The sequence below is a fragment of the Pagrus pagrus genome (genome assembly GCF_965226575.1).
Source record: "Pagrus pagrus genome assembly, chromosome: 21".
Classification (NCBI taxonomy): domain Eukaryota; kingdom Metazoa; phylum Chordata; class Actinopteri; order Spariformes; family Sparidae; genus Pagrus; species Pagrus pagrus.
This window is the reverse complement of record NC_140208.1, coordinates 15253998-15277556: the sequence shown is the minus strand read 5'-3', so window position 1 is coordinate 15277556 and position 23559 is coordinate 15253998. Positions and strand designations below refer to the sequence as shown.

The following is a 23559-nucleotide window of genomic DNA, read 5'->3' as shown; positions in this document are numbered from 1 at the left end:
GGGAGTACTACTGCATATGTGAAAAATGTAGCATAAAGCCTTTTGTGGCTCCAGAGGAAGCTGCATGTAATCTGATGAACTGCCTCCAGTGATGTCACTCAGTGGCTATGTTGCACTGTGGGTAATGTCGGCAAAAGGTATCAGATTACATGCAGCTTCCTCTGGAGCCATAAAAGCCTTTATTATACTGCAGTAGTTCTCCCTAAGACCTGTAAACACACTTTAATGTATAAAATTGGTGGAGTTTTAAGAAGAAGCTATTTTTGTAGTGTGTTCATCAATAAGACTTGCATTACTATCAGAAATCGTCAGTTTTATTGTGAAAATACATTTGGTACACAAAGCAATTTTATAAGATTGCATTAAGTAAAAGAAGCCAGTGCATGTACAGTATATACAATAAGAAATAGAAAGCGAGAGAAAAAAGCAGGAAATGTTAGTTATTGCTCAGTATCATCGTCGGCTGGCCTGTTGGAAGTTTAACACAAATCTTCACTGGAGTCCCTTTAAAACTGTGCTTGTCACTTGCAGTTGATGCAAAACAACACTGCAAGATACTTTAAAATAAATAATAGAAAAATCTAAAAAAAAAAAAAAAAAATGGAACAAAAAGAGGAAGTATCTGTATTTGAAGTGATTTTGCTGCCAGAGGGCAGCCAGTTTACCCACAAGCAGACAGATCCAAAATATGACCTGAAACTTTGTCAGTCACATAAAATATCTCAGTAACCACATACTGCATGATGTTGTGAAGATAAAAAACATCTTGAACTATAAAAAACAAGTGGAAAACAACAACCCTGCCCATCGTGGTTCTTGCTGGTTTTCGATCCCTCACAAAATTACAAACAGACGCATATCTGTTTGCCTTGTTGTAGATCTGAAATGACAGGTCTAGAGTTAATAAGCATGGAGACTGTGTATGGCTCCACCTAAAACAGTGTACAGTAGGTGTCAAATTTTCTTCACTTACAGTACATTCCTTGCTACATTCCCACGTGTTAGCAGTTTGGGATTGTATGTCTAGTGTTGCAAACATCCTGTCCTACAAGTGCTGGGATGGTAACGTGTGGATTCTGGGGTGGTGACAGAGAAAAATGCAGCTAATGTCTAAACTCTAGCTAAAACCTAGTAACATTAAAACAGACAAGACAATGTTGTAATGACCTGCAATACAGGGTCTGTTTTGGTCTCAAAAGACCCAGTAACAATGACTGAATACAGTTGGTAACACTTTATAATCACCATCATCAATAAATGGTAAAATATAGTTAATTGAACTTTAGTTAATAGTTGTTTCACTGTTAACAAACAAGCAATTGTTTATTGTTTAGTTGCAACTAATGTTTATAAAGCATTTCATTGTGTGTTTACTATTAAAGGTGCGGTATGTAGTTTTGGGAAGAAATTTTCTTTAGAAGCGAAAGATCTTCACTGACTGAATTTTCTGCCTAAACAAACTAAATAAACAAACTCTTCATTTTCATGACTGAATAAACAAACTAACCTTAAAGAACAACACAATTTCATACTGTTTGTTTATAATTGGCGGACCCTGCCACCTTTCTAGCTTCAAACAGTGTTCTGGGGACCTTATTTCCCTCTTAGAACAGCTTGTTTATTCAGTTATGGGAACAATAAATTGTTGAGTTTATATTATTACCTCATTAATATTGTAAATATTAAAACTCTGAGTTTGAATTTCTTCTCCAAAATTGCATAGTTCCCCTTTAACTAAAGTGTAATTATCTATTAACTTACCATTTAGTGAATGATGGTTATTATACAGTTTGCTCCTTTAATCGACAGCATTATTGTATGAGACTACTAAAAGAACAGGTACACCGAGGTACTGGCAGGGTCAAAGCTAAAACACATTTCTGTAAAAGTAGCTACATTCAAACGGCCTTAATGTGCCTAACAGTATGCCTTGGTCACATGGTGATTTATCTCTAAGAGGCTGTTGTGTTAAATGACCAGCAGAATGACCCCGTCTAACCCCACCGAAGTGCTGGAGATCAAACTGCAGCCCAGCAGGCAGCAGTAGCTGTGTTACATTCATGGAGTCCTGCTGGCAAACAGCACGATACTACAGGATTTGAAAAGCATCCCTCTCTCTGAAGAAAGGACTGGAGTTTTATCTTACTTCTGAATCAAACAGCTGTAAATCAGCAGAGGTCATCCAGATCAAAATCTCTTCTAAATGGAACATTAAGGCACACGAAATCTGTGAAATGATACCACTAATGAAATGTTACTATCCCTACAGAGGTGTGAGAGTTGCTTGTTGTAGGTCCCGTGGTCACTGTGGGACCTACACTGAGCGTGAGAACTGAGCACGTCTCGTTCACTCAAGAGTCTCATAAATTAAAATGGTCCGATTCTGGTCAAGAGACACTCTGCAGTCAGAGTATACAGTTCATGGTCCAGAGTTTTCTCCGTCCGGCTTTGAACCAGTCGCTCCGTGGTTCTGTCACATCGGTTTCCAGAGGATGATGAGGCTGTGGAGGCCATGACAGTCATTTAGTTATCTTTTTCGTTACAGTATGTTGAAACTTGGGCAACTTACAACAAACATTTACACTTTAATCTGGCTTTGTTCTGAATCTAGTGTGAAGGAACCAAAAAATCATGCACACTGTCGATCACTTGTCACTTTATCTAGGTCATGACTGGGTAAAAATATTATCTTTTCATTTACAAAATTAATATCCCTATTTTGTTTGTACTTTCACAGAGTTTTGATCCAACGTCCTTGTCTAAAATACTTTTTATAGAACTATTCTTAGAACTTTGTAGTACTTGTTATAGGCTAAATCTATTCAAATACATTTTAAAAGCTACATTGGTTCAGTCTTTACTTTAAACATGTTATACTTTGTACAGCTATCAAGTCTCCAACAAGTCAAAGCAAACAGTTAAAGGATAAGTTCACCAAAACATGATAATTCACAGCAAAACAGCATTCTCCAACACAACTGATTAGATGGGGACTTGTTTGTTTGTAAAATGTACAAAAACAACTGAAAGAAGACATAAAATGGCTCCGTATACTGCAGGTTGAAGCTTAAATTATACTTACTGAAATGTTTAAAGTTGATAAAGTGGCCCTGCAGTTTCTTCAATGGGTTCTGTAAAAAAAAAAATACCAAGAAGAAAGTAAGCATTTTTTCCCATACCAGAAAATGTGTTGTTTATCTAAAATGCCTCTATAAGGCCTTATTCACAGCAGACAGTCTTGACTTGTCATATTGGGAAAAACACTAACAATAACATTCATGATGGCTCTGTTTTATTTAAGTGTCCCAATAATGAGGAAGACAGCGAGCCAACATGCACAGAGCCAGGACCCTTAAACTGAAGCAGCTTAATGGAATTCAGCCGTCGTTCTTTTAACTGTTTGCACATGTGCTTTTTCAACTGTGACATGTGAAAAAAAACCCAAATCCAATAGTCTCTGAAAATAAGGGAACAGATACAATTTATTTTCTTTGCCACTTTTTGATGCTTTGTGACACAGCTGCACAGCCCTCATACCAAAAAAAGTGAAGTGAACGCAGTGTGCTCCAGTTTACCAAGAATCGCTCTGCACCAGGGACATGACTTGATTTTTAAAGTATTACTCAACCCAGAAGTAATCTTCTCCCTTAGTCTTAGTAACAAATAAGGATTTTACCCCAAATTGAAGAAATCCTTTTATTTCTGGGATTTCAGCGTACGCAGCAGTGTCGTGAACCAATCTCAGATTTCAAGTTTAAAGAATCTCACCACGTAGAGGCCGTTTGTGTGACTTGCGTCGATGCACCATGACCCCAATAATCAACGCGGCACTGACCAGCACCACAGCCAGCACTGAGAAGCTGGTGATGGCCGCCAGTTTCCACACATCAGGTGTCTCCTCCACAGATTTGCCTGTTGACAAACGCAAAAACAACATCAGCTGCAGCTCTGAAAGAAGGGATACCACAGTAATGTCAGATCTGAGTCACCGTCTTACATGTGTTGCATGACGGGGTCTTTGGGTACTGCTTGCATGATGTACACGGCAAACAAAGATCCAAATCTGAGTTCCAAAACTCTGAACTGCGGCACTGACCTACGCACAGAAACACATCAGAGATCATCTGTTAGTCAGTTCTTCAGTGATTTACTGGGAAGCAAAAAGTCAAATGGTTTATTTAACACTGCTTGGCCCCATGAAATGCTTTGATGTGGATGTAAAATTAAGAGGAAAAGGGGGACTGAATATACAGGACCCACTAATACCCCCTTCACACTGGACAAAAAACACACTAATATCCACTAACATCTGCCTTTTGTCTGTAATGTCAATGGGTACAATCAGCATTTACTCCTGTGTCCAATGACTCTGCAGTAGTCACAGGTGTTTATGGTCTCCACCTCCGATTGGCTGTGATGGAAACACAGTAACTGGTTGATCAAACCCAAATGTTATCACTTACTTAATTATTCTTAACGTCTTTTGGACGTAGTCTGGTGGGGTATATGATCTGCTACTTTCTACTGTTCCCTATTTTTCCAGCACATTCCTGAAGATGAATGTGAAACACAAGGAGAAAAAAAACCTGAGACAATTTTGACGTAGAAGTGGTGAAAGAGTCTAGTATGAATAGGTATGGTTGCGGAGAGGGGCTCACAGAGAAGTCCAAACGTTTGTGCTACGCCCCTGGAGACTGACGCAAATGTTTTAGAAACCAACCAAACTTCCTGAATAAAAAGAAAATAAACTATAACCAGGTGACTGCCATGAGAAACTCAGCTGGAATCAGCTCGTACAGTAAAAGGTGTGACCTGAGCTTAACACGTGAGGAGGAACTGTGTGGTTTTCTTCTTCTCATAAACTGAAACTGGGAAATTCCTGTGGGTCAGACTGCTGATGCAACTCGATTTCATGAGAGAGAGAATTACTGGGTAACTTCTGGCGCGCGAACGGGGCAGGCAGGCAGTGTGTGAAGAGCAGGATGTGTTTTCACAGTGAGTGCTTCCTCTGAATTGTTTTGGTTCTTCTGCGTACGTGTGCGGCTTCCAAAGAACGAACTAACATGTCTGTGAGAAACAAGTCGACGGAGAGAAAATGTCTACCTCCGTGTGGACACAATGGAAAGCTTCATCTCTTTTTATGGCAGCCAGACAGCTGAACAATTAAAGCTGTGCACTTCCCAAAAGATAAGAAAGGAATTAGGCTGAAGATGTGACACAGTTAACGCCGATAACAAGCTCAGTGTTGAGACTGTTTTAGTGTTTTAATCGTGTGTGGTTTTCTCTGCAGGTTTAACATCCTGGCTTCGGATAAGAACAGGCACGTATGCATAAATACCCCAAAGTCAGGCATGAAGTAATGACATCAAAACACATCTACAAAACAAAATCACAACCTAATAAAATGAATGAAACAATGGCATACAAAGCTACAGATAGTGTAACAAGGAAACAGTCTACAGACATTTGATGGGTAAAATGATGACAATCTCTCTTCCTCCTCAGTGTCACACATGAATTTGCATGGCCAACTTCTTTTGTGTCTACTTAAACAAGGCACCACCCAACGTCTAAATTGAGTCATCATTTGTGGTAACTCTCAGATTCAACCTTGCTTAGTGAAAACAATACCAAAACTATCAGAGAGGCGAGTTTGACGTAGATTAAAAGCGATTAAATGAATGTGTTAAAGGAAACTGTGGTCGCTTTAATGACAACAACAACAGGTTACTGGTATTGTCACATCAGACTCATCAAAATTGAATGACAAAGTCATGCTATCAAGATGTGTGAAACTGTAGCAGACATGATGGTGTTGCAGATTCATGAAAGGCGGAAATTATCTGTAGATATTTGGCCGATAAAATGATGATGACTCTTTGTTCAGTGTAAATATTCAAGCTTGAACACACTGCTGCACTTAAAGCTGCATGAGTTAAGGTCAAGTATCAGTGATTTGTAGGCTATATAGCAGTGGTCTGAACACTGTGACAGGGACATTCAGTGGTTATTTACTAGTACAACACGCTAAAGAAAGTGCTGCATTAAGTAGCAGTTTAGTAGAAGTACTTATGCAGATGAGATGAATGTTACTTACTTAAGTTTGAAAAGTACTCTTATTCTGAAAAATGGCATCTTTGACTTATATATTATTAGATTGCTAATACTACAGCAGTTTATTTCAGTGGCCTTCACCCCAGGGTTTGGGCCCGCCCCAAAGTGTCACACCATAAATCTGGAGGGTCGTAAGATGATTGACAGGGTGGTAAATTTTAAATTAGTAATTTTTTTTTGGACTTTTCTTAAATCTTTGTGAAATATTAGCTGATTTGCCTCTTTAAGCCTCTAATGGTTGTTTAAGTGAAACCATGTGAGAAGTGTAAGGGGGGAAATGGCTCCGGGGGAAATAGTGGAACAGCTCACACATCATAGACATCTGCAACATGACAAGGGTCCCAACTAGAAACAGCTTTTTTTGTGAGGGGTTACCATCCGAACAAGCTTGTTATATTTATTCTAAAGGATAAATATTATGCTAATTTTCAGATTCATAATTTTATTTTAGGTTACTGCGAGAATAGGTTTACATGCTTTAGTGCTCAAAAAACACATCAGTTTTCTCATACTGTCCAGTGCTGCAGCTCTGTATTCCCCCTCTGTTTTAGCTCCTGTCTCTTTAAGACCCCCCTCCTGAATATCTAGTCTCCTCTGATTGGTCAGCTCACACACACCTGAGCCAGTATTACTAGCAACAACAGAGCAGCTGTGCCAAATCAATTCTTACATGCCAAACTAGCCACTAGGCTTAAATTATGCAAATGTGTGTCATGGTGACGCAGTGTGATGTCACAAAGTTACAGGAATTATAGGCGGGACTACTGACGAGGTGTTTCAGGAGCCGTGTTTTCTGTGGGGGAGAGGAGCTTCTGTTGGTGTGGGCTTTGAGCTTTTTAACTTTCAAGACCTGTTACATAGAGAAGAACCTTTATAACACAGTGAAGGAAAGGAAAACAACAAAAAAGGATAATAGGTCTCATCTAATAAGCTTTTTGTATGTTTATTTTTATTGAAGTTACGAGTAATTGTAGCTGTCAGATAAATTCAGTGAGATGTGAAAATATTTACCACTAATATGGAGGAGGTAAAAATATAAAGAGAAGTCACTTCCTGCCACTGGTGAATTAGAGCTCTGACTAACAATAACATTCATGATTTATTAATCACCTGTTTTTTTCCACAATGAATCATTCAGCCTTTAAAACATAAGAAAATGGGTAAAAATGTCCCTAAGCCCGATGTTACTTCTATAAATGTGCCTCTTTTGAGCTTTTAGTTTACTATCACTTAAGACAAGGAAAAGCAGAAAATCCTCACAACCGAGGAGTTAAAACTGGAGGAGGAGTTTGACTCATCCTGTGAAGACAGTTGAACAAAGTCTCCTGTTCTGTGGCTCTGGAGGGACCAAGTGTGAGTAAGCCTGATGATGTGAAAGTGATGTCATTGGATTGGCTTGATCGTAAGACCTTTTAACAGAAAGCCCGTGTGACACACTGGAAGTACTGAGTTTGAAAGACATTTAGGAGGCAAGGAGGGTCTAACAAAAGATGCAATTAAGTTGCATTATGGGAAATGTAGGGTCCAGTGTGTGACATATGACCAAAAGACAGTATATCTCAGGCTCCACTGGTTTGAAGTTGACTTTTCTTTTCTTAAATTTGTCGCTTGTGTATCCTAAACTTTGTGGATATGCAATACTAAATTGCCCCTATAATAGAATGAATTGCCCCTTTAATTGAATAACTGTTCAACATCCATAAAGAAGTGAACCTTAGACCCGGAATGACATTTCCATAAACATGAGATCCACAGGTGGGTGTGCTATATGGGTGTTTTAGCACAGGTCATTGTTACACCAGCTGCAGCCAAAAGGCACCTGCTGCAAAACTCATGTTTGAGGCATTTTGACCTCTAACTCTCTGGTTATGTTACAGCCACATGCTCAGGCCCCCAGAGACTTTCCGTCCTCCACAGCCACCCCGCCTACAGAGCCGGGCTGACTCACTTTATAGTCGTGGTCAGAGTAAAAATGTGTCACAGTTCTTGTAAGTATTTATCTGGGAGATTTCAGCCCTGCATCATCCTGAGAGTCCGGCTGGGTTCAAAGGGTCAGCAGAGGGAAGTGAACCTTGACTGCTGGCTGACCTCTGACCAGGCCACATCTAAGAAGTGGAGCTTGTTGTTGCTCAAAGAAGACATATTGAACTGATTATATGTCAACCAAGTTTCTGAGCTTGAGTTTAACAGATAGACTGAGAAAGAAATCATTTTTGGGGGGGGAGTGAAGTTTACATCTAAAATCTGGGAACAAGAAGAAGCTCAGAGCAACTTTTCTCCTCCTGACAAAGAAGACCTTGGCAAAACCTCAGCACCTAGCCTGACAAAGGGTGTTTTTGGGTGTGGGGGATTGCTGTGTTTTGTCATAAACTAGAAGGGGGTGGGTGGACCGGCAGCTGATGTCCAGATGTAGAGATGGTTTCACACGGGAGGATATCTAGACTGAGCATGTTTTGAGTTTGGTGAGTTAAAATGAATTTGTTAACTCGCGGGCCTGAGGAAACGGTCCTCACACATGCAATTATTCAAGATTTTGTGTTCTCAGTGCAATCTGAGTCTGGTGTTCTCCACTGGGATTAAATCCAAACTTCAGACGGCTGTGGAAACAAAGTCCAAACCTCTTCTTTCCCCCACCCCTTCTTCCTCTTCTTCTTTTGAGAGACAGTTAAAAGTGTATCTTTTTCTGCTGAACGGACACAGGCAGTGCACCCTTTCCATGTGGCCTGTCCTGCTCACCCTGGGGCGCGGATGGATGGGGTGAAATAAGGCGATCGGAATGCGGAACCGGTGAGAAATGCAGCTGGTAAAGGAAGCGGCTTTGTAAGCAGACACACTATCTGACTCCAGTATTATAAAGAGGACCAGATTAAAGCGGTGTAATCCATGTTCACAGAGAGAAAAGTGCCCAAGAATCAAATGCAGACATGAGAATTAAAAAACAAACAAACAATGAAGTCATAAATATGACATCTGTGAACAAAAACAATATTATTGTTAGAATAAAAAAAAAAACTCATCTTACTTTTCTCTGCGCTCACGCCATAGAAATTGGTCACGGCCGCTATAATAAGTCCGCACAGCGCGCAGAGAGCGTTTGAAGCCATGATGTCTGCGGGTGAAAAGCTGCTCGCTGTCGGCTACACAATTCCCGAAAGTTCATCTGATTAACAGTCCTTGCTGGGCTTCAGCATGGAAAAGCGAGCATCAGAGTGAGTCACCCGGAGGAGTCTGCGCCTTGTTTTAATAGCGCACACACCCACGCTAACAGTTCAACTCCTATGAGTCATTTCCTATGTACTGTAGTGCTCGGATTCTCTTGTGCGCACTCCCCGGCAGACTCACAGGAAACTCCTCTACCAGCGTGTGTGTGGTTTCATTTGATTCGCTTCAAGTGAAAGTTTCAATCAAACCACCTCAGGTATGAGAGTTTCACTACTATTTCATATTTTTTAAGCGCCACACCCTGGAGGCTTTTTTGTCCTTGTAGCGGAGCGCTTGTGTAGTCTGGACTTAATAGTGTTCTCATTGTTATTACCACGCCTGTCGACGTCATTCTCTCCCCCCTGCCAAAAAACACAAGTCTCTGGCATGAGAGAGGGTCCCATGCACAAACACACACACACACACACACACACACACACACACACACACACACACACACAGACAGAGCAGAGAGAGAGAGAGGAACAGCAACTGAGGCAAAAACAGATGACACTCTCTAGAAAAATCCTGCTTTTTGAAGTCTTTTGGGAGAGACTGCTCAAAGTTAAAAGTTAGATACGTGTTATCTGGAAATGCTTGAGTGCCCTCTGTAGATACAAAACAACTGTGGTGGGTGGTTCTTTTTCTTTTTTGGAAACTAACATTTGAATAGTGTCACTGACGCAGGGTGGTGTTATTAATGTCTGGGTGTAGCCCGCTGCAGCACAAATATGCAATAACAAAGCCAGTGGACGCATGCCTGGAGTGCTATCAGGTTGGCCCTGTGTCACAGTATTGTCTCATTTATTGATGAGGAACATCAGTTACTACGGCAACATCTGCTCTGTGTGGCATACAAATCATCAATTAAAGCACAAAGTGAAAACTACTCATTTATTTTTGCACATTCATGAGTAAATATGTTTTTACCATCACATTATTCTTATTTTCGCCAGCAGTCTGACTTCACTGTTCCCAAACGCCTGATAAAACTTTTCTTTTTCACATATTCACTCTTTTCCTCCAGCCTGGAACTTTTTATGTGTGAGCTACATGGTGTGAACTGCCTTTCCCACAAGAGCTAACGTCAAACAGACGCTAACCAACCTCCCAGTAAATAGTTCACATCATCAGAGCAGAGGAGAAGGAGTTTCATTGGCTCAATTAGGTTTGAAGCATGTTGTTAAACAGATGTTTTTGTACTCGACTGTCACGGCTAACCTTTAGCGAAGCGGTCTTCGAGGACCTGGAGCAGCTCAGCCCACTAAGGACACCCATATGAGCCGACTTTCCACTGCAGTGATTTCATCAGTAATGAGGCACTATAAGCTGCAGATGTTGTGTCAAACTCTCCAGCAGGAACCATGGCAACAGGATGAACACACACAGAGGACCTTGCCCAAGGTGATCCAAACAGTCCTGTATGTGCTGACTGCGTGCCAAACTAGCTTTCGTTTCTCAGGCATTGTTAACATTATACTCTGACTTGAGAAGTTGAGACAATTCTGGCTGTTGTAGTTTATAGATTAGAAACATATTTAGTTTCACACATGCAATCCTCATGTCTGTAAATGATGGTTTCTTTTAATTTTGATGTTTCGATTTCAGCTTCACCGATTTTACAGGATTTCCAGCAGGACAAAACAATTCAGAGAAAATGCTTCAGGGACAATCAACTATGTACCACTGCAGTTATTTCCAAGTTTTTCAATACATAAAAAAAAAAAAAAAAAAAAAGCTAAAGAAATGTTTAAAAGTGGGCCCAGTCAGTTTTTCTTTTTAAAAAAGGGGCTGTTTAACATGGCAAGAATGACAAGGACAGGAAAACAGTGCAGAGCAGCTCAACATGTAAGAATATCACTGTGTGCACAAACAACTGTGTTTATTAACTACAGCACAACACTCTCAGTCAGGTGCATCACTATCTGTTTGGTCACCAAATTAAATCACCAGGTAGTGATGATGCGGTAAAACAAGTCTTTCCAAAGAGAGTTTAAAACAAGGAGACAAAACGTCTGCCCCTTTGAATAAATCTTCAGTTCCTTTGTCTCATCTCTATCCTTTTTCCTCCTTTGGTTCCGTCTACTCATTTCTCTTTTCACTTCTCCGTCCCTCTGTGAATTAGGTGATGTAGATGCGATGAAAGTCGTTGGCTCCGAAGGCACAGTTGCACTTGGGGCACTTCCTCTGCCGGGTGTCGTAACGCATCTTGAGACATTCGTAGCAGAACACGTGGAAACACTTGGTGAGCACCGTCTCCTTGTCTCGTGTGTTGCAGCAGGGGCAGCGCAGCTTGGCCTGGAGACAGATAAATATATTATATTTGAGCCAAATGTTTCCTTGCCAACACTGTTATTACCCCGATCCACCGTTTGGTATTACAGTTAACATTTGAGGGTGTAACGAGGAAGATTCTTGATATCCCGAAGGCACAATGTGGAGGTTTGAGCTCACTTTCTGGCTCATACACATGAATGAAAAACTGACATTTCCAGCCAATCAAGCTAATTACAAAATGTGTAGTATTCTGCATTACGACATATTACATTTTCACTAACTCTGTCTGTAACAGTCCACTGCAGATTGTGCCAGAAAGCTGTTGGTGTTTTTATTACTCCCTCGCTGCTAACAGAAGTTGATTAAAGTCATAAATTTCTCTGCACAAGAACTGTGTTCTCTCTTTCTCACCTTGTACTGGTTGATCTCCTCCTGCAGGATCTCATCAGCATCAGAGTAAACCTCCACCTTTTTCTGTTTCTCCAGCTTCCGTCTCAGCCTGGACAGATCCTCCTAGAAGAAAAACAGAAAAAGATAGTTTGAGACAGACTCCGCATTAGATCTTCTGACTTCAGGGGTTCAGATAGTTTGGAGTGACATCCCTCAACATACCTGTGCTCGTTTCAGGTTGCTGCTCTCCCTCTCCCGGGCAGTGCGGTTCTCAGCCACAGAGACCTGGATCTCCTTAAGCTTGGCCTGCGTGTGCTCCAGCTGCACCTTCAGGTCCTCTGCCAGCTGGGCAGCCTCCACCGCCTGCAGCAGGGAAGGAACCGGACGCACTCAATAAAAAAACAACCTAATGATGAGATTCCTGAGCTGTAAAGTGGCGGGGGTACAGTAAGCTTGGATAAAACCTGACACAGAGTCTGTTCTTTGTGCTTTTGAGATCCAGCCCTGCACTACGGTAACTCAAACAACAGCACCTTTTTGCGTGTTTTAACCTATTTGCTGGAGATTGTGTATGTTTTCCATCTCTGACGACCATTTTCCACATAGTACCATGTTTTTCAGAACCTCTTCATGGCTCCCAGGCAGCCACTGGTTTCAGTTAAAGTCAGCAGCCACTTTTGTGTTTTCTGTTAGGTTTTCATTTGATTATTTACGCTTGTTCCTTCTAGTTTAAATAAAATCAAATGTGCAAAAAAGAATTCAAGCAGTATATTTGCGTAAGTAAGAAGATGACCTCATAAGCCTCAGGACTCCAGACTAACTTTTTTTTTTTTTAACTGTCCCAGAACCGTCCCGAAAGAAAGTTTTAACCATCCTGAAGTAAAGTTAAACCGTTCCAAAATCAACATGTTGTTTCTTTACTTTACTATAATTTATAATTTTTTGTTAAAATTTTAGCATTATACATACAATACATCCAAAAATGCCTTTTGGTATCTTAGAAAGATTGTATTGTCCCCTTGACGATGGGCCGATAGAAATTTTGACTAGAGACCTGTCTGGTGGGCACGTCTGCAGAATGGCAGTCTTTTTTTATAATTACTATTAATTTTTGTCCTTTTTCAGCCTTTTTCAGAGCTTTAATATACAATTCAACTGAAGAATGACAGCAAACGGGATGAGAGAGAGAGAGGGGGATGAAATGCAGCAAAGGGCCACTTGTGGGATTTGAACCCTGGGCCACTACAGCAAAGACACAGCCTCTGTGCATGGGGCGCACGCTTTACCAGCCGCATGCAAACAGACAACTACCACAGCAGCCGTCGTAAAGACAACCAGGTCGCTCTCAGACAAAACAGCATAGTGAAAAAAAGAGGTTTAAAGGGAACCAAAGGGAACGCCAATCCAGCCTGCATTATATAACCATTGCATGGTGCAATCACATATAACTTTGTAATTATACGTTCAAGCAAAAAACTTGTTTATTGCCAGTTTAACTAATTGAAAAAATTGAAAAGTGTGGGAATCAGGACAGATGGTGGGTTTAATTTGCAAACAATGAAGCTCATAAATGCAATGTTTTGTGGAAACAACCCCATAAATGTTGGATGTCATAACTTTTCACAAGCACCTGAACACACCATAACGATGATGTGCATGAATACGACTTTTGGCACCTGCTATTGCAGCATCATAAGAGGATCTGCTCTTATGACGCTTATGACGTTGTTTCTCTTCTGACATCATCTGACAGCAATCAAATCATCCAGTAATTAGCAAATGTTAACTGACAATATGATCAATGGCTCGTCTTGTCTTACCTTCCTCTTGTTGAGTTCTAGTGCTTGTGTCCGGACAGACAGCTCTTTCTCCAGAGCAGCGAGCGTGCTCTGGAGGACGCCTTCTTTTTCTTCAAGCTTCTGCACAACTAACAGCTGGGCATCCACCTGGAGAGTGACAGCACAGTTAATACTTCACTTTCCCCACATGAGGAAAATCCATCAGTGTTGCATTTTCCAGGTTAAGAAATTACACGTCACCTGGGTTTTGAATGTGAGAACTTGGTCAGCCAACTCTTCTTTCTCCTCTTTCAGCAGCTTGTAGATCTGGTTGGATTTGATTCGCTCACTCATCAGCTTGAAATTGGCATCATCCTTCTCCCGTAACTGCTGCAGCAGCCGGCTGTTCTGCTCCTGCATGTCCTCGAAGGCCTGGCCCGTTACATCCATCTCGCTCAGCAGGGCTTCCTCCTCCTCGAGAGACACAGGTGCCAAAATCAACGATATTGTATTAAAAACAGGGGGGTCCTAACGTCATCACCATTTGGAGATATTTATATAAAGTACGTGTTGGGACTGTGCAGCACAGTTTGAGAAGTTTTAATTCAAAGTCATATTTCGCCATGCTTCTTCCTAGATAATGATCTGAAGACAACTAAAACTAATCCATGTGTAGGAAATAAAAATGTTTGCATGTTTCCAATTATTTTTGGGTTTGTTTTTTTTTTAGATTTAATGAGGAATCACCAGAAGTTCTCTTCCTAACTTCTTCCTTATTGCTTCTACATAAACTCCAACATATCATTTCCACACAACAAGAAAATCTGATCATTTGGCTCACCAAAGTACTACTATTCTTTAAATTAAAAAGCATCATATCAACCTGAATCAATAATACAGTTCCACCTCTTTTGTATCTTTTGGTACGAAGAATCACAGATGTTCAAAGTTGTTAAACTGATGTGATTCATTACACCTTCATTGGCCTATTTATGACTCTGCATCTCGAGGTGCAATCGCACCTGGTCTGTTTTCTATCCTACAAATGTAGCTCCAAATTTTACTTTGCTGCGTTTGCTTCATTTTGGTTCACTCACAAGCCTATGAGGGCCTATAAACAATAGTCACATGAACTCACAAGTAGCTTGTTTATTGGATAGTTTTGGCAATCTGTCATCCTACGCAGTTAAATTCTGGCAGCCAGAAACTGAGGGGAACAAATCAAACACATCTGAGTCCAAAACTGTTTAGTTGCTGCATTTTAACTTCATACATGATATGACTGCTCAAGTAAAGAGCAGAATCCGTCAGTATCAGTCAGGACTGTGTTTTGCCTTCTTTTAATTACGTTCTGCTAGACCTCCCAAGCATGAGGAGCTGCAGGCGTTCAGATCTCAACATCTGTCTGCTTTAAGCTCATAAAATGGTATGGAACAACAGTTAAACAACTTAAAACAAGGTCATTACACTTTTATATTTTGGTGTAATTTCCTGCATTTAATTTAATTAGTCTCAGTGCTAATGAAAAGAGACCTGCATTCTTTAGGTGGTCTCAGGGCAGTTACTTGCTCTGCGCCAGAGTTCATAAACTCCATGAGCAAAAGCTCAAGACTCCTCCTGTGACTTTGGAGATAATATGGTTCATATTAACTGATAAGCCCCTAAGACTAATCATATCCAATGTAGCACTGAGGTCAACAGCTGAATGAATAAGTATCATCGTGACATTATTACATTTTCTAATGTGGGTGTATCCACTAAACACACTACTCAGGTTTTAGAATTATAGTGGCATTGTTTAACCAACACCTGACCCCAGTCAGTTCATGGTTTTCATATTTTCCCATCTTGTGACATTCTGCTCTCTTTTTCCCTCAATTTGCTGACGTACTTCGAATGACATTCCTGAAGAGCACCTCAACATTTACAAAACAGTGAAGCCAAGTGAGTGAGCTCAGATGTGACAGTGTTACTTTCAATTTATCACAGTGGCTCACCCAAAAAGAGGTTTTATTTCACTTCTATTTTTTTCCCTTAAATGCAAACATGATTGTTTCATAGCATCTCACTCCTTCTCTCTGCTAGCAGGTTCAGAAAGCTGTGTAAATTTAGCAAGACTACAAAGATATTGGCGCCGTTTCATGCAGAAAACAAGTGTTTCAAAATTATCAGCCCATTTCCTAAGAGTGAAGATAATAATTAAAACAAAAGAAGGACACCGTCATAGCAAGAATGCGATTAGGGTTGATTTTTACATGTAAAAGGTTAAGGAAATTAGTCAGAAACCCGAATTCTGGGTAAGCCGTTTTCTTTTCACTCTTTCTAAAAACACTGTTGCCATGCTTCCAGCTTTTGAGCGCCACAAGATTTATAACTGACATTTAAGACAGAAACAGCTGGAAAAAGAAAACATCTTAAAAACATGAAAAACAAATTAAAAAATCCAAGTTCTTGAAAAATGTTTAAAAAAGGCAATACTACAATGTGCTAGCATTAACTCAACCAGCTGATCAGATTTAAATTCCAGCCCAGAGCATCAGCTTTCAATTCCTCTTTTTGTGTCTAAGATTAGGAGTTGCTCTTTCTTAGGCAAATGTGGTACTCATTGCACTACTTTCATTATTAACACAGCTGGCTGGTTTGTATTGATATCTGGTGCAGTCCCGCAGGGTTAAAACTGCCATTTTTTCAAACAGAGGTGATGATTCATGCCTCTTAAATTCTTCCGAAAAAAAAAATAAAAATAAAAATCCACCTTCAGGTAAAAGCTGACAATAATAATACACTACTGGAAAATAAAGGAAAAATATGGAGAGGCTGTTGAGTCTTTCCCTTGTTAAAGCACAGATGTAGCATGTTCAGCCTGCTGTCCAAGTGGCTACTCCACTCACATGCACCAATAAGTGGGGCTGAACGATACGGTATAAAAAATATCATATTACAATGACAGATAATATAATTGCTATATGAATCATGATTTGTGGGAATGATTATTTTGCATCACAATTTTCATTTTCACTGAAAAACTTTATAAAATCGTGATGATGTTGCAATGACCGGGGTCTGTTTCAAACAAACATGTTTGCTTAAACCTGGAGACCAAGGCATCTTCAGCAGCAATGCTTCATTATAATACTGTTTTGTCAGATGTTTCACTTATTTTATTTTTTGTTTGTTAAATTGTAGCTCTGCTTGGACATATCACAAATTTGATGATATTAACACTTATTTAAAAAAAAGACAAACACCTGCTTAGTGGCAGCCAGTTTCTTCTGCAGATGTTCAATGGTCTCTTCAGCCACTCGGATCTTCCTGAGGGCATCTTCATCCGCCAGCTTCTTGCTTTCCTTCCTCTCCCTCTCCTCCAGCTCTCGCACTCGCATCCTCAACTCATCCACCTGGGTAGTTCGAGAAAGGGTTGGGCATTGTATTTAACTTGTATTTCTGTTTAAATATTTTGTTGTTAACAGCTACTAAAGACATTTTTTCTCACATGCAAAAAAAGAAATGTGCAAAAGTATGACGGAAGGACGACTAACCAAAGAACAAACCTCAGCTTTAGATTTGCGTTCAGCTGCCATGAGCTGCACTTTGTCCCTCTGCTCCTTTGGAGCTGACTTATACATGTCCAATAAGAGCTTCATCTCTTTCTGGGACTCCTGGGCTTTCCTGAGGGGTTAAAGAAGACAAAGAGATCACATTAATATTAGCAATCTCGTCATTAGCCGAGTGTTTCTATATTACATTTTGTGTGATTACAGCCAAACATTTTGTTGCTGTTATGATAGTGCACTTGAGTAGAAGGGGGATGTACTTGAGTTCTACTCTGAGCATCTTCAGTGTGTCCGAGTCCTTCCTCTTCAGCTCGTCGCTGCGCTGCCTCTCTCTCTCGCGCTCCCTCTCTCGTTCTCGCTCGGCCTCCCTCTCCCTTTCTCTCTCCCGGGCCCGCTGCCTCTCCAGTTCCTTCCTCCGCTCCTCTTCCTCTTCCTGGTCCTCGTCCTCCTCTTTCTTCACGTCCAAGCTGTCGCTCGTCGACTCTTCTAGAATCAGAACCCCCGTGTCGCCACTCTGACAACGCAACTGTTGATAAAGAAGAAATACTTTTTCAGAATTACTATATTTTACTGATAATGATACATAAAGTGACATAGGTTAGAGGAAATCCATCACTACTGATGGTTGCTTAGAAATCTGAATGAAACACAGCAACATTTGTCAGTGAATCACGTCATCTACCTTATTGATCTCCATCTGTGTTTCCCGCAACTTCCGCTTGTAGCGCTGCACGTCACCTTTCAGCTGCAGGTTGTGGTTCTGAAGGCTGCTGATTAAGTGTCGCATCTCCCTGTTAATTGGTCCTGAGAAAGCAGAGACAAAGGATGAGAGAGATATATATTCAGAGCCGACTCTGAGTCAACCCTTGGTTTAGTTCTGAGTCATTCAACGTTTTCTGTTGCTGTAAATGATGAACTCAAGTGCACAGGGCTAGACATGCGCTGTTCTCATTAAGACATATCTGTTGTAACAGATGGTAAAAACTTAATACTGCTGATCAGTGTGTTGTTATTCATCCTCAAGTTACCGTACTTTACGTTAATGAGTTTGCTCTGATGACATACATAATCTATCTCTAAATACAGGCATAGATTTACAAATATTTACAATTAGGGAATATTGTAATGCACCACACCATGGCATGACTTCTTGAACCCTCTTCAAAGCCTCCTAATAGATGTGAAGATGTGTTTTTTACCTGCTTGCTCATTGGCTGCCAGGTTTTGCTCAAACTCGATGCGCAGCATCTCGTACTCTTTGCGCACCTGGGCCAGGGTATCCTCCAGCTGGATGACCTCAGTCCGCAGCTTCTTCTGAAAGGACAGCTCATCACTCTGAAAAGTTGAGAAGAGAAAGATTGTCGGCATTATTGCCAAGCAGTGGCAGTAATGCACATGTCCAGGTTTATGTTACAAGGACAAAAGACAGTAAAGACAAACATTATGGAAACATTGGCGACAGTCAAGTTTTAATAATTAAAGATATCATGAATTTATGAACACCTATTTTTTCTTATGAGATCAACCTTTTTGCATTGAAATTTACCTCCATGTGCTCAATCTGACGGAGGTGGGCGTTCTTGGCAGTGAGCAGGAGGGCCCGCGCCTCATCCAGCTGAGTTTTTACACCTAGAGACTCATTGTACAGCAGGGAGAACTGGGACTGCAGACATTTGTACTCCAGAGTCTCCTTCACAACCTCTTCTGGAATATTCCGCAAGTCCATCTGAAAAATCAGGAGACAATATTGAAGCCACAGGTTGAAAAAAATGACTCTTCTCTAGAATATTAAATGGGTTCTTGATAATGACCTGTAGCTACAAATGGTTCTCATCCAACAGTTGGAGATACCGATAACTTTACCTTGAGCTTCTCGCTCTCTCTCACAGCCTCCTGGAGTTCCACCTGCAGTTTCTCCAACTCTGCCATTCGGCTATTGGCCAACTCCTGGTTGTGCTCCAACTCTGCATTGAGACTCTCAAACTAAGACAGAAACAAACAGGTTATAAATAGGAGAATTGGGCATGGTATAAAAACACTGTGCAAAACAAAATCAATTGGAAAGGGGCGTCACCTTCTGAATGTTTAGTGTGATCTGGCCTCCAGGTAGTCCACCTGAGCTTCCAGTGCTGCTGTATCCAGATTTTAGCTGCAGACAGCAAACACAGAACACAGATAAAGAAATAAGCACAACACAAACAACACGCGAGAAAAGCAACGTGGAAGTACACCTACACACATCCTATGACGTCACACAGAGAATGCTTATGCTCTGCACGTACAGATAGCTGATGCAAATAATGGACAGCAAGATGTGCATCAATAAGAGCAGCTGGCATGGCGCGCACTGATGCTCAGCGCCTTATCACTGTCAACTCATGTATACGAGAGAAACAACAGCATGAGCTTACGCCTCCTGGACAGATAAAAAGCACACACCCACTAAATCAAAAGGCACAGATACAACTGCTGTACACAGAAACGTTCACACAAACATACCTGCTCCATGGCCTCTGCCAGATGTTTGTTGAGCTTTTGTTCTCTAGTGCGGAGTTTCTCAATGTCCCACTGCAGGTCCTCCACCGTTGTCTCCATCTCAGACACCTTGGTCTCGGAGCTGGTCACCTTGTCCACCAACTCATTGTACTGCAATAAGGGTAAAGACATGACAACAGCTGTGTCAGCAGTGACAAAAATTCACCAAAAGCAATGGCAACATACACACATTTTTACAGTTTTGTCATTCACATACTCTGACTATTTCTGACACTCAAATGCACAAATATTCTCCACCCAATAACAGTGCCAAGGAGACTGTACCTCCATGGACATCTTGTGGTGTCTGCCCTGCAGGAGAGTGGCAAGGTCTCGCAGTCGAATGTTCTCCTCCCAAAGATCGTGGTTCACGCTGACGATGTCAGACTGGCTATCGTCCTCACATGCTGCCAATGAAAATAGTTGTGTCAAATTAGATTGGAGCTAACAAAGCTCCGAAAAACCCTGCTAACATTATGTACACCAGCAACTTGTAATGACATAAAACCCGCTTAGTAACAAGTAATTAGTTAGTTAGTAACAAGCATGTCTCCACAGTTACCTGCAGCCTGGACCTGCTTGCACATGTCATCGATGCGGCTGTGCAGCCTGTCAAAGACACAAACCAGGCAGGCGATGGCTTCCTTGCTGAACTGCATGCGGTCTTGGAGGTGCAGGGTGAGCTCCTCCTCGCTGCTGTGCTCCAGCGTGGTCAGGAAACCCTTGGCATTCTCACTTAGGGGAGGAGGGGGTGGCGATGCATCTGAACACAGCAAGTGGTTATGTGTGAGGTTGGTCAAAATCAGCAAAGCAGGTTATAATATGATCAGATCCTTTAACCTCAATCTTTAGATTGAACACGGAAATTCTGTGTGTCCTACTTAAACTTAAATCTTACAAAGATATGTTGTTACAGCCATTGACTTTCAGAGATTGAAGAGCTGTCATGACATTTAAAACATGCAGCAATAGATGAGGTAAATATAGAAGGAAGGCGGTCAGTGTTGCTTTATAGTAGCTGGAAATTTTCAAAGACTCTATCAAAACATGAAAGGAATGCCTTTATCACACCGCTCAAATGTTTTCACTTGTCTCCCATCTCAAAACCCCTTGAGGTAAACTTTTATCTGTGAAAGTGGGCTATATAAATAAAACTTGACCAGCCCTCTGCATTTTTCTTCATGTTGACAGCAGGTGTTGTCACTTTAGTTGTTTGCACATCTAATCACTTTAGTCAAACTATGACTCCATCAGATGTTTAATTGGTATTTTGCAGCACATACATGCCGTTTGCGTTACTTCCACCCTAATGTATAAGCAATAAATGATTGTTTTGAAGGAGTGTTTTTGCAAAAGTTGCAAAACATTAACAACTTCAAACAGTAGCTAACTTATAGAAAGACAGGGTTTTAAGATGAATACAGACGGGGAGCTCATATTATAACAGAATGTGGGATCATTTCCATGTATTCACTTTCTTCCAATTTCTATCAATATAAAATAAAGTTATATTCGGGCTGAACAATATTCAAAATAAATCATATCGCGATTATTTTGAGAGATATTGCGATTCACGTGCAGGTGTCATTTTTGCATTTTATTTTCACTGAAAAATATAAAAATAATGTTGATGTGATTTTTGCTGGGGGGTGTACCAAACAAACCTGTTTCCTTACATCTGAAGAATATGATTTGTGGTCCGGGTCATCCCTGTAGTATCACAATGCTTAATTTGTACTGTTATTTTGTGACCAATTCTGCCTTTTACATAAAATTGCACCTACTGCGATTTTGGATATTGCACTTGGACATATTGTGGTTTTGATAAAATTTCAATCGTTAGTTCAGCCATAATCAGATTACAGCTGTGAGGGTCAAATTACTGCAGTCCATAAATGCAGTCAGTGATGGAGCAGCTTAGTCAGAAAAAAGCCTGCTAACCTGTAGCTGAGTCCTGTGGCGGCTCTGTGGGCGTCAGCAACTCTTCTGATCCAGTAGGAGGAGGGGGCTGCGGCTGCTCCTCCTGACGCTCTTCCTGACGCTCCTCCTGCTGCTGTTCTGCCTGCTCCCCCTCATTCTGGGCCTCTGGAAGTGGAGGTGGAGGCACAGCAGACGTTGGCGACGTCATATTGACAACGTCTTCCTCCATTGGCGTGGGGTCAGGGAGGGGGGCCGAGGGTGGAGCAGGGATAGGCTTCACGGGGGCTTCAGGCTCAATACGTTTGCGTTGAACATGCACAGTCTCTTCCAACTGCAAATCAGAAACACACGTATTGAAAGAAGTGTTCAAAAAGTTTTACCATGTGTATATTTTCTGTACAACAAGCCAGAGTTTTTAAGATATTTCACTACTTTCACTACCATTGCAGTGATGCTGACTGAACACAGTGCACATTAAAGCAGAAAATTGGATAACATTTACATGAGTTTTATTTGTTGATGTTAAATGTTTGATGGTTTTGACAGACATTTTTTAAACCACGTTTTAGCTTAAATTAGAACTGGGGGAGTTAAACTACAATTAGGTTAAAAACAATGTAATAAAATGTGCAGAAGTACCTGCGACCAGTAGCGGTTGACAATCAGCAGGGTGGTGTCATCGGTGGCTTGTCTCTTCTCCAACTTCTCAATTTTCTCTCGTAACTCATCCTCCATCGCCTGTCTCTGCTCCAAGCGCTCACACAGCTTCTTATTCTTGAACTGGAGAACCTTCATGTCCATTTCCTCCTGCACAGAACAAATACAGATAGCAAGGTGAGGAAAGTTAGAGATCCTAACTGTCGTTGGATAAAAAATATTTGAGATGAGCTACAATGTCATCTTGATGGTAGTAAATTCACTGCAAATAATGAGAGTAAACACCAAACGACTGACCGTAGAAGAGACTCCAGCTATGCGTATGGGCTCGATGAGAGTGGTGGTGGTCTTCTCCTCCTTTTTGCTTTTCTTCTCAGGTGGGCCAGGGGGGCTGTCCCCTCCCGAGGGACGTTTTCCTCCCCCCGCACCTGACATCTTCGCTTCCCCTGCAAGAGAACAAACATGACATGAGATAATTGCTTTGACACAACATTAAGAAACAATGAATTAGTTTGAAAATGGAGAACTCATTCATTTGATGACAGCGAATGTTAGCTTGTGCTACAAGCGCAGGGCCACTGATTTTAACTGGCTCGGAATACTGCTCTTGCGGTGTTCATATAAAAATACTTGTCATGAACAGCTATGCTAACTCTTATTAAACAAGCCCTTGCTGGAAAAGCTTACAACAATTTGTATTCAGCAATTTTGCCAAGATTAACGCACATTAGCAAGCCGGCTAACGCTAGCGATGCTAATGCTAACGTAAATTCTGTGAGAGCTGTTAAGCTAAACGGCGCTCTTTGTCCGGCGTATTTAATGACTGACGGTCAGTATTTTTACTTATTGACCATCACTACACGCATAAGATATTATGTGAGGCAACTCTAGATGCACATACGTGTATAATTCGTTTCCTATCAAATAGAACCGATACAAACCTTCACAAGAAGCGATTGAAAATGTAACTCAGGGCATCAAGGGAAGTTACCGGAAATGACGACAAAGTACTTCCGCATTGTACAAAAAATCAACAAATAATCAAAATAAATAAACATCAAATTAACTAATTTATGGAGAACATTTGCTTTAAAATGTTGCTACTTGGACTTAATGTCTACAAAAAAAAACAG

General features: G+C 41.0%; 2 protein-coding genes across 4 annotated transcripts; both read right to left on the bottom strand.

The window, feature by feature from the left end:
• Positions 1–296: 296 nt before the first annotated feature.
• LOC311250317 (uncharacterized protein) lies at positions 297–9565 on the bottom strand. The gene is made up of 5 exons (XM_084341958.1): positions 9137–9565; positions 3998–4096; positions 3769–3912; positions 3083–3131; positions 297–2501 (listed from the first exon to the last, which is right to left on the bottom strand). The coding sequence occupies exons 1-4, from the start codon at positions 9216–9218 to the stop codon at positions 3091–3093; spliced, it is 366 nt and encodes a 121-aa protein (XP_084198084.1). The 5' UTR covers positions 9219–9565; the 3' UTR covers positions 297–2501; positions 3083–3090.
• A 1312-nt stretch (positions 9566–10877) lies between these two features.
• rnf40 (ring finger protein 40) lies at positions 10878–23514 on the bottom strand. Of its 3 annotated transcripts, none has more exons than XM_084342037.1 (20): positions 23368–23514; positions 22724–22872; positions 22409–22576; positions 21791–22100; positions 20412–20612; positions 20135–20256; positions 19814–19960; positions 19389–19463; positions 19178–19297; positions 18861–19040; positions 18514–18649; positions 17997–18118; positions 17575–17840; positions 17300–17429; positions 17009–17158; positions 14022–14231; positions 13803–13928; positions 12205–12345; positions 12004–12105; positions 10878–11613 (listed from the first exon to the last, which is right to left on the bottom strand). In XM_084342037.1, the coding sequence occupies exons 2-20, from the start codon at positions 22859–22861 to the stop codon at positions 11437–11439; spliced, it is 3021 nt and encodes a 1006-aa protein (XP_084198163.1). In that variant the 5' UTR covers positions 22862–22872; positions 23368–23514; the 3' UTR covers positions 10878–11436. The 3 variants fall into 3 exon arrangements, with proteins under 3 accessions (XP_084198163.1, XP_084198162.1, XP_084198164.1); XM_084342036.1 differs by having other exon boundaries at positions 14022–14234; positions 23368–23513; XM_084342038.1 differs by having other exon boundaries at positions 14022–14234; positions 17312–17429; positions 23368–23512.
• Positions 23515–23559: the final 45 nt, after the last annotated feature.